Genomic DNA, 11,784 nt, shown 5'->3' on the forward strand with positions numbered 1-11,784 from the left:
TCAATCAGGGAGTGTAATTAGAGTTCTGCTTTACACTGACACACCAAACTCACTGTGTAACGCACCGCAAACAGCTGTTTGCGTAGTGACGGCCGTGCTGGACTGGTGCGCACCATGGCGAGAGTGCAGGCGATAGTGGTTTTCAAGCCCATATGGTCGCCAGGCTGAGGTAGCTCAATGACAGCAGTCACAACAGTGATTGTCCAGCTGATCGAATTTGGTCTGTCCACAATGAAGCAACGACCTTATTCTCTTCTTGTATGTAGGTAGGCATAGGTAGGAGTGCCCAGTATAGGTAGGCATAGGTAGGTGCCTCAGTAGTTAGCTAGGCAAAGGTAGGAGACCCAGTATAGGTAGGTAGGTGCCTCAGTAGTTAGCTAGGCAAAGGTAGGAGACCCACTATAGGTAGGTAGGTGCCTCAGTAGTTAGCTAGGCATAGGTAGGAGACCCATTTATATGTAGGTAGGTGCCTCAGTAGTTAGCTAGGCATAGGTAGGAGACCCACTATAGGTAGGTAGGCATAGGTAGGTCACCTAGTATAGGTAGGTAGGTGTCCCCGTATAGGTAAGGTGCCCCAGTAGTTAGGTAGGCATAGGTAGGTGTCCCAGTATAGATAGGCAGGGCCTGGCTGGCACAGTAATTACCAAGGTCCAGCTGCAACAGATAGGGCTGTATAATGTCAGTGAGCAACACACACAAAAAACCAAACCCATCAGGAAAACATTAGCTCTCAAAAGAGCTGTTGAGGAGGGCTATTTTAGCAATAACAATCAGCCAGGAGCAAGCCAAGAGCCTAACTAATCTTTCCCTAGGAGAAAAAATATGCAGCAGCTCTCCCTAGTCTGTCTATTTGCAGCAGGCACACGAGTGAGTGTCATGGCCAGCGAGCCTGCCTTATATAAGTGGGGGGGGGGGGGGGGCTCCAGGGCTTAGTGTAGCCTGGATGGCTACAATCGCGAAAATAGAGAAAACTAAAAGGCGTAGGGCGACGATTTAGGTGTCACCAGAAAGAGGAGAAAGAGAGCTTTAAAATATCCATCTTTCCATAGTTACATTGTATTACACAGGGCGACTTTTTCCTAAAAGTCAGCAGCTCCATTCTGCTGAATGGAGCTGCTGACACTGGGGAAAGTGTCGTCCTGTGTAATACAAGTAACTATGGAAAGATGGATATAATTTTAAAGCTCTCTTTCTCCTCTTTCTGGTGACACCTAAATCGTCGCCCTACGCCTTTTAGTTTTCTCTATTTTCGCGATTGAAATCACGGCCGCAGCAATTTTAATCGCGAAAATAGCGAAAACTAAAAGGCGTAGGGCGACGGTTTATATATCATTGGAAAGAGGAGAAAGAGAGCTTTAAAATGATATGCATCTTTCCATAGTTTCTGCACTGCTTGGAGTCCCTTTAATCATATGTGGTGGACTTGCCCAATTATTGAAAACAAATGGAACGAAATAGAATCCTTTTGCAATGAACGCGTTCCAGATTCATGTAAATTGAACAATCATACCATAATCTTTGGAGATATAGGTGAGGGTGAAGCCGGACTGATGGACACTATAACTATACCAGCAGTAACAGTCGCTAAAAAATTAATAGCCCAAAACTGGAAAAAGCAGAACCCTCTAAAAATAGGAGTGGATACAAGAATTGACCAGCTTTCTTGAATTAGGAGAGTGGGAGTCAAATGAGTTAAATGAAACTATTTCAAACACGAGATTACATAGCTGGCGTCAAATTTGGTCTAAAATATTGAATTACTAAAGGAGAAGCAGACATAAAAATTATTTATATAACATTATATATGAAATCTTCAATACCTTGATGGTCCAAGCATAGTTGGGAGATTATGGGTGAACTATGGGCATAATCAGACCTATGGGTTAGGTAGCAAGGAGAAAGTTTGAGTGTAAAATAATGTTGTTTGATAGTAGGAAGTGAATGTTTGTTTACGATGATGCATGATACATTTCCTTAGAAAAAGCATAATGAAGAAGATACAAAAGAGAGAAAACCAATGATAACACAGGAGCACAGCAATGAAGCTATGTTTTCTCTGTTGAGCAGGTGACTAATCTGAGGGAAAAAAAAACAAAACAAAACTTAAACCTAGTCAGCATTCAGGACTTGGACCCTTTTTCATATGGGAGACTTAACTGCCTGCTTGTACAACAGTTCAGACACTCTGCTGCCGGCCACTAGTTTCACATGTAGTGGTGTTACCTGGCATAAAAAAACTCAACCTGTCCCATCTGACCATGGCCAAACTCTGATGTGACTTCATACGGAGGCTGCCTTTCCAACACCCGTGCTGAGCACTAGCAGCCAGGACCACGCACGGCAGTAGGTGACAGGCGGTGATTTTACAGTCTTCAGCCTCCCGTGTAAAAGGGGCCTAAGTACACAGTAGAGGCGCTTTCACTCTAAAATGTTCTGTTGCTCTGTTGTTGATCAACATATTATCTGGATAAAGTTAGTAAACCTGATAATAAATTAACATAGTCAGAAGAGGGGCACAGTCCTGTGAAATGATAAAGGGGCCTTCCGTTGCCCACTTTCACCTTAAAGTACCCCTGACCTCGGTAAACACATACTGAATGAAACCCATGGTGGGCTAGGTTACCTCCTCCTGAGTGTCCTGATGCTGCTCGTTGTCCTCTGGGTCACTCCTGTATCCAGTCCTCTTACCTCCCGAGACTTCCGGAAGTTCCTCCAAGCAGCACGGAGCAATTTCTGAACTGTGCGTGCTTTGAACTGCATATGCGCAGTGAAAGTGCTTGTGGTAGAGCGCTTGCTTTCGCTGTGCACACTCTGTTTGGAACTTGCACCATTTGGGTAAACTGGGGGAAGTTTTTGACTTAAAGAGGATCTGTAACATAAAAAGATCCCCTGGGGGGTACTCACCTCGGGTGGGGGAAGCCTCCGGATCCTAATGAGGCTTCCCACGCCGTCCTCCATCCGTCAGGGGTCTCGCTGCAGCCCTCCGTGGAGTCCGGGCAGCGGTGACGTCATTATTTACCTTCCTGGCTCCAGCGCAGGCGCTCTGACGGCTGTCGGCTCCGAACTACACGGAAATACCCGATCGCCGTCGGGTCTGCTCTACTGCGCAGGCGCAAGTTTCCGGCGCCTGCGCAGTAGAGCGGACCCGACTGAGATCGGGTATTTCCGTGTAGTTCGGAACGGAAAGCCTCCACAGCGCCCCCCGCTGGAGCCAGCAAAGGTAAATATTAAACTAACAGTCGGCACAGTCGCCGGCTGTTCGGAGGGCTGCGGAGAGACCCCCGTGGGACAGAGGACGGCGTGGGAAGCCTCATTAGGATCCGGAGGCTTCCCCCACCCGAGGTGAGTACCCCCCAGGGGATCTTTTTAATGTTACAGAGTCTCTTTAAGCATTCCATCATAGACTTGGAGCTTTTAGTCTAGGCCCACTATGAGCTTTATTCTTTTTATTTTTTTTCACGTGTTAGGCGCAATTTAAATCAATTATGTAGTCGTCACTGCCTAAGTAGTTGGCATGGCTGCATTTTTCGAAGACTTGTGTTAAAAGCTGCACTGGCTGCTTTCACTACTGGGCTTTGCTGAGTTCTGGTGAGATCAACTGAATTTTGGGAGCCAAGCTTGGTTAGGATCAGCAGCCAGTGCTGCTGAGGTGGCCAAGTGGCTTTACCCACCAGTGTGGAGTGAAGGTGCACTGGCTGAAAGCTGTGCTGGCCGCTTGCACTACTGGGCTTTGAGTTCTGGTAAAATCAATAATTTTGGGAGCTGTTGGGACTTCTTGGGGCATGCTAGGACCCCAGATCAGATTTCAGTAACCATGCAAATCTAGCCACACTGTTTTGGTAAAGAATACCATTGGCATATATTATGAGGTTGACAGCAACTGGTGCAGACTTGAGATGAAGGTTATAGATCTGCTTTAACCAGTTCGCATTCAGTCGTTTTTCGCTTCATGCATCCGAACAATGTTCACCTCCCATTCATTAGCCTATAACTTTATTACTACTTATCACAATGAACTGATCTATATCTTGTTTTTTCCGCCACCAATTAGGCTTTCTTTGGGGGGTACATTTTACTAAGAGCCACTTTACTGTAAATGCATTTTAAAAGGAAGAATAAGAAGAAAACGGAAACAAATCATTATTTCTCACTTTTCGGCAATTATAGTTTTAAAATAATACATGCCTCCATAATTAAAACCCACGTATTGTATATGCCCATTTGTCCCGTTTATTACACCATTTAAATTATGTCCCTATCACAATGTATGGCGACAATATTTTATTTGGAAATAAAAGTGCATTTTTTCCGTTTTGCATTCATCACTATTTACAAGCTTATAATAAAAAAAAAAAAGAAATATTTCATCTTTACATAGATATTTAAAAAGTTTAGACCCTTAGGTAAATATTTGTGTTTGTTTTTTTTTTTTAATTGTAATGTTTTTTTTTTTTTTAATTAAACATTTTATGTGGGTATTTTTGGGAGGGTGGGATTGAAATTGTATTTTTTTTGTAAATATATGTGTATTTTTATTTTTATTTAACATTTAGATGTAGTTTACTTTTTGGCCACAAGATGGCAGCCATGAGTTGTTTACAGTGACGTCACTCTAAGCGTACCACGTACGCTTAGAGCGACATAGGAGGCAGAAAAAGCGTAGCTTCCGAGAGAAGCTGTCGCTTTTTCTGCGGGGGAGAGGAATCAGTGATCGGGCACCGTTGCCCGATTCACTGATTCACTGGCTAACAAACCGCCGGCCGATCGCGCGCGTGCACGCGCGCGATCGGCCGCGTGGACGCGCAGGAGCGCACATGGCTTCCTGGACGTGAGTTTCACGTCCAGGAATGTGAAATAGTTAACATCCAAAAATGTGTTAATCTTTTTCTATTTCTCCCCAGGATTTGGATAGCTACTTATCCCAGCTGCGTTGACCTGAGGAGTCACCAAAAAGATCCTGCAGATACTTAAGAGCATCAGCAGACCACTAATGTCTGATGGATCCTTCCTAACCTTGGGAAGATTTTTTTTCACACGAGATGAGTAGTAAAGCAAATGACTTTAAAGAGAGCTTTGTCTGGACACTACTCATCAATTATGCAGCCACGGCCATAAGTGGCGACTACCTGCTTCATATTGAAGTAGTGTTATTTCAAGGTAGCTGTTTAAAAATTCAGAGGTAACGTTTACCACGTACTCCTGCAAGGCATACCTTGCCACAGTGCCCTCTACTCCTCTTAGGACAGCAGAAGCAATGACTTTATCTACTGCCACTGGAATAGAGTTCTGCAAAAAATAGACGGCTGGAAAAAATATGTACTTTTTGTGCGACTCCAAGTCTCTGCAAAACACTGTGCCTAAAACTTTTTTTTTTTTAACATGTGACACTGGATATTGCAACGTTTCCAATTGTGTTATATTGTTTGAGGCATAATATTAAAGATGTTTGCAATAGAAAGAAATTCTGCTTTCAGCTACATAACTCACTGCAACGATTGTCTTGTATCTATTTCTGTATTTCATATTTTGTGTGAACTTGTGTTCAGTACAGCTGCAGCATTATGCTAATTGACGAGCACACCACATGTCATTGGTCACCCGGGGCGAAGGATGTGCCCAGGAGCAATCTCTGGCAGATTCTTGGAATGTTCAGGGACTACTTGGGACATGCTGGATCCCCAGATCAGAAATCTGATTCCAGTTCCAATGTTATACTGATGGTACAGTCGTGTTCTGTACAAACGCATTGTCTCATGTAGGGATCAGGACTTGATTTCTCAGGTGACAGTGCAGGGCTTAGTGACATGCAGATGCGTAGCTAGGCTACAGCCTTGCAACAAGTTCTGTTGATATGGGGGAGGTGCATGGCGCAGCGAATGAGGGCGTAACTTCTGTGGGAAGGGGTTTGACAGGGAATACAATGTCCTTGGTCTAGATGATCCAGCACTCAGAATCCTTCAGCAATGCATTGGAATGGCCATGCTAAATATGCAAAATTCTCAAAGAAATAATATGGCCCTAACCTATTGCCTGAGGACAGCTGAAGTAAGAAGACTATGGAGGCTGCCATATTTCCTTTTAAACAATACCAGTTTTCTGGAAGCCCTGCTGTAGAGGCCTGCGCGGGTCCACTTTTTCATACCCGACCCGCGACCCGCTTCCTGGTGAATTGAATACCTGCAACCCGACCCGCAGAACCGCTACCTGCACCCGACCCGCAGGCCCGCTACCCGACCCACTACCCGCGACCCGCTTTTTTACAATTTCTTGTAAAGTGCACATTTAAAGTAACATTGGGAGCTGTAAAGTTAGTAAAACCTATTTTTATACTCAAACCAAAGCTAAAGAAGGTTTTAAGCTTGCTTTCACGACCCGCACCCGCAGACCGCTACCCGCAACCCTTCCCGCACCCACAACTCGCTACCCGCAGTTTAAATCAATTCGGGTACCCGAACCCGACCCGCATTTCGGGTTAACCGCGGGTACCCGACCCGCTGCAGGCCTCTACCCTGCTGATCTATTTGGCTGCAGTAGTATTTGAATAATGCCAGAAACAAGCATGCAGCTAATCTTGTCAGATCTGACAATAACATCCAGGGCTGTGGAGTCGGAGTCGTGGAGTCGGGCAATTTTGGGTGCCTGGAGTCGGAGTCGGGAAAAAATGCCCTGACTCCGACTCCTAATGAATTTGTAACTGTAATTAAAATAGAAAATATGATAAAATGTTCTATTTCTCAGATAATAGTCATTAAAAATAATGTATATATACAGTATATATACAGTAATAGCTGTGCTTAGTCCACAAAAATGAAATAAACCAATCAAAATTAGTTACTTGTGCTGCTTCAATAAAGCAGTCCCCGTATTTTTAAGGTCAGATATACATATCTGATTGACTGTATATATGATGTGTACACAGGAATCTCTTCTATATACTAAATAACATCTATGCTGTAAGAATAAAGCCTGATGTGTAGCTGTGTCACTAATAGAGATGGTCAATGAGATGGAAATAATTCTGCACTGATGCTGATTTATGCAAATGTATGCACTCCCTTTGCTGGTGAAATCAAATTATTTGATATGTTGTTAAAATTTTGGTTTGGTGACTACAAATTAAAGGGTACCTGAGACGGATGAAAAGTAAAGTTTTATACATACCTGGGGCTTCCTCCAGCCCCCTTCAGGCTAATCAGTCCCTCGCTGTCCTCCACCACCCGGATCTTCTGCTATGAGTCCTGGTAATTCAGCCAGTCAGCGCTGTCCGGCCGCATGCCGCTCCCACAGCCAGGAACATTCTGCACCTGCGCAATAGTGCTGCACAGGTGTAGTATGCTCCTGGCGGCGGAGTGTGTGCATGCGCACTACGCCTGACTGGCTCAAGTACCTGGAATCATAGCAGAAGATCCAGGTGGTGGAGGAGGACAACGAGGGACTGATTATCCTGAAGGTGGCTGGAGGAAGCCCCAGGTATGTATAAAACTTTAATTTCATCGGGTTTACTTTGTTACACAGTAGTACTATACTCTACATATGCACTCCCCACAGAGCTGCAGGAATCCACTGAGAATGCTGTGCACATTGAACACAGAGGTAATGTCTGTCACCCTTAAACCTTGTTCACATTGTGCATGAAGAATGTGTAATAGAGGAAGAATCTCCTCATTCCCCTGCAGAGTACCTGCACATCATTCTTACATGTACCCACACTTACATTGCCTAGGGCCTGATAGATGTTCTTTGTTCCGGTTTGTACCTTTTACAAGTACTCTTACCAAGGACTAGTTTTAGTCTAAAGGGAATAAATATAGTAGTCTACATATCCTTCTCACTTCAGTTGTCTTGTAAAATTCCTAAGCGTTGGCAGTTAAGAGACGAATTTCATGTTACATACTTTTAATCAACAAAATTGTAATATGCAAATTAGAGGAGACGAGGAGTCTGAGTCGGTGGAATCCTAAACTGAGGAGTCGGTGGATTTTTGGACCGACTCCACAGCCCTGATAACATCACATGAGGTAAATTATCATACGTTTTGATAAAGATTAGTGAATTGAGGGCCTTAGTGCAAAATGTACATTTTTAAAATGGGGGAAGTGGGGCAGAAAAGAGAGAGGTGATGGCTTGTATTTGCTGAGAAGTGCTGCAATCACAGATTTTCAGTGGAAATTCACACAGCTCTCTATTCACTGTATGCAACCCTGGGAAAGTTGCATTCTGTGACTGAAATTGGTGGGTAGATTCTCCTATGAGCTGGATTTGTATTTTCCTCTATTAGTGGGACTAAAGCAGACACAAAGTGCTGGCCAGAGGGATTAGGGTTTGGAAGAGCGAATATCATAAATGTTTATTCAAAATTTTTAAAAGATAGAAACATACAGTACAAAAATAAGAACAAACAGTGCCCAACATGGCCTTACATATCTTTCGGACAGGATGCAATATAACAGAGTATGGGTCTAAGACCCTGCAGACATATAAAAAGCGAGAATACAATTTGCATTATTATACATAATGATGAATCATCCTTCAGCATGGATCTAGGTGAGGTACGATCAAAAGTAATAATTGTACTGCCCGTTATGTTCTTCTGTCTAATAAATCCGTGCTGGACACCAAAACATGTAGAGGAAAGAAGACAAAAACAGAGAGAGAAAAAAGAAGAAAAACATGAATGAAAGAAGAGGGGAAAAAGAGGGCCCCTCAGACCCCCCCCCCCCCCCCCCCCCGAAGCACTAGAGGCATAACCGTTAATCCCTGAAACATTCCCAACAGGAGTTAGACTTCGGATTCAAGTAAAAGTTTCCCCTCCTCGGAAAGAGTAAACACCTCCCACCTCCTCCATATCAGTTTATATTTCTCCTCCCTATCTGAGGCTAAGTGGATCAGTAATTCTGTATGTTTCAAAGCTGAAAGTTCCTGTAACCAGTCTTGGATCTTCGGGGCCTGAGTGGATTTCCAGAATTTAGGAATGGTTAATTTAGCTGCTGCCAAGATATGGCGGACTAAAGATTTTTTTGTAAGCTCTGATGGAGCAGTCTATTTTGAGGAGCAACAGGGAAAGTGGCTCATTGGGTACCCTGATCTCGCTTACACTTTCTATAATTTTGCAGATTGTTTCCCAAAAGTGGGTAAGTTTGGGGCATGTATGCCATATATGGATCATATCTCCGACTGCCGTGCCGCATCGCCAACATAAATCTGGGATAGTGGGGTTGAAGCTGTGAAGTCTTGCTGGTGTTCTATACCAGTCTTATGTACACAGATTTTAGTAACATAATACAATAGATATAGATGTGTTAACTGTAATTTCAGTGACAGCTTGCATGATATGTCAGGTTAATTGAAAAAATGGACAATACAGGGAAATGCAGAATTGTGACCATATAACATTTACACCATACATCACAAAGAGACACTACAGCATATACAGTGGGTTGCAAAAGTATTTGCCCCCCTTGAAGTTTTCCACATTTTGTCATATTACTGCCACAAACATGAATCAATTTTATTAGAATTCCACATGAAAGACCAACACAAGGTGGTGTACACATGAGAAGTGGAACGAAAAGCATACATGATTCCAAACATTTTTACAAATAAATAACTGCAAAGTGGTGTGTGCATAATTATTCGGCCCCCTTTGATCTGAGTGCAGTCAGTTGCCTATAGACATTGCCTGATGAGTGCTAATGATTAAATAGAGTGCACCTGTGTTTAATCTAATGTCAGTACAAATACAGCTGCTCTGTGAGGGCCTCAGAGGTTTAAGAGAATATTGGGAGCAACAATACTGTAAAATCCAAATAACGCACAAGACAGGTCAGGGATAAAGTTATTGAGAAATTTAAAGCAGGCTTAGGCTACAAAAAGATTTCCAAAGCCTTGAACATCCCACGGAGCACTGTTCAAGCGATCGTTCAGAAATGGAAGGAGTATGGCACAACTGTAAACCTACCAAGACAAGGCCATTCACCTAAACTCGCAGGCCGAACAAGGAGAGCGCTGATCAGAAATGCAGTCAAGAGGCCCATGGTGACTCTGGACGAGCTGCAGAGATCTACAGCTCAGGTGGGAGACTCTATCCATAGGACAACTATTAGTCATGCACTGTACAAAGTTGGCCCCTATGGAAGAGTGGCAAGAAGAAAGGCATTGTTAACAGAAAGCATAAGAAGTCCCGTTTGCAGTTTGCCACAAGCCATATGGGGGACACAGCAACCATGTGGAAGAAGGTGCTCTGGTCAGATGAGACCAAAATGGAACTTTTTGGCCAAAATGCAAAACGCTATGTGTGGTGGAAAACTAACACTGCACATCACTCTGAACACACCATCCCCACTGTCAAATATGGTGGTGGCAGCATCATGCTCGGGGGTGCATCTCTTCAGCAGGGACAGGGAAGCTGGTCAGAGTTGATGGGAAGATGGATGGAACCAAATACAGGGCAAACTTGGAAGAAAACCTCTTGGAGACTGTGAAAGACTTAAGACTGGGGCGGAGGTTCACCTTCCAGGAGGACAATAACCCTAAACATAAAACCAGGGCAACAATGGAATGGTTTACAACAAAACCCATCTATGTGTTAGAATGGCAAAGTCCAGATCTAAATCCAATCGAGAATCTGTGGCAAGATCTGAAAACTGCTGTTCACAAACGCTGTCCATCTAATCTGACTGAGCTGGATCTGTTTTGCAAAGAATGGGCAAGGGTTTCAGTCTCTAGATGTGCAAAGCTGGTAGAGACATACCCTAAAAGACTGGCAGCTGTAATTGCAGCAAAAGGTGGTTCTACAAAGTATTGACTCAGGGGGCCGAATAATTACGCACACCCCACTTTGCAGTTATTTCTTTGTAAAAAAAAATTTGGCATGTATGATTTTCGTTCCACTTCTCACGTGTACACCACTTTGTATTGGTCTTTCACGTGGAATTCCAATAAAATTGATGCATGTTTGTGGCAGTAATGTGACAAAATGTGGAAAACTTCAAGGGGGCTGAATACTTTTGCAACCCCACTGTAACAGAGATATCCCATTAGCACATGCCGCAGGGTGGGTGAGCGAAATTTCATCCAAGGCATATGCAATAAACCTTAAACCAGACATTTAGGTGTATAGAAGTAAAAACAAAGAAAGATCTTTTGCATTATGTATTTAAAGTGTACTGAGATGGGAAAAAATAAAAATATACACACTTGTTGCTGCCTCAAGCCGCCTTCAGGCTGATCGCTCCCTCGCCGTCTTCCCAGGCCGCCTGGATCCTCCACTAGGCGGCCCGGTAATTGGCCCAGTCGGCGCAGATGCAGTCCAGCTGCACACACTCAACCTGCCTTGTTCTTCGCCGGAGTGTTCTGCGCCTTTGCGCAGTTTCCCCGACTGGCTGAATTACCGGACTGCCTAATGAAGTATCCTGGTGGCCTGGGAGGATGGAGAGGGACCGATGAGGCTGAAGGAAGCCCCAGGTCTGTATAGAATTTTTATTTTTTACCATTTTTCATCTCTGATTAACTTCAAAAAAAGTTACCTTAGCAAATTGTGTAGAAATGCTAGAGGCACTAAAGCCTAAAATCAGTTTCAGGCCCCTGCACACTGCAAATCCGGTTTGCCATTCCGATTTTCATGGATGCTATTAAAAACAAAAAAAAAGCAGAAAAAACACAGCCTGCAGTAAAGATTAAAAATCGGAATTGCGTGTTAAAATCGATTAAAAGTGAACTTGAGCAGAGACAATGAAACAGTAAAAACTTTAAAACTAGATTTAAATATAAAATAAAAATGTGGGA

The 11,784-nt window shown here is 43.6% G+C and overlaps 1 protein-coding gene across 2 annotated transcripts in view; it reads left to right on the forward strand.

Annotated features, from left to right (window-relative positions):
- The window catches only part of KATNBL1 (katanin regulatory subunit B1 like 1), a 58,559-nt gene extending 53,097 nt beyond the window's left edge, over nt 1-5,462 (forward strand). For both annotated transcript variants that reach the window (XM_068251663.1, XM_068251662.1), the window contains exon 10: nt 4,902-5,462. In XM_068251663.1, coding sequence (XP_068107764.1) covers nt 4,902-4,934 — 33 coding nt within the window. In that variant the 3' untranslated portion in view covers nt 4,935-5,462. The remainder of the gene's footprint in view (nt 1-4,901) is intronic.
- The last annotated feature ends 6,322 nt before the right edge of the window (nt 5,463-11,784 follow it).

The sequence above is a fragment of the Hyperolius riggenbachi genome, chromosome 9 (assembly GCF_040937935.1).
Source record: "Hyperolius riggenbachi isolate aHypRig1 chromosome 9, aHypRig1.pri, whole genome shotgun sequence".
Taxonomy (NCBI): Eukaryota; Metazoa; Chordata; class Amphibia; order Anura; family Hyperoliidae; genus Hyperolius; species Hyperolius riggenbachi.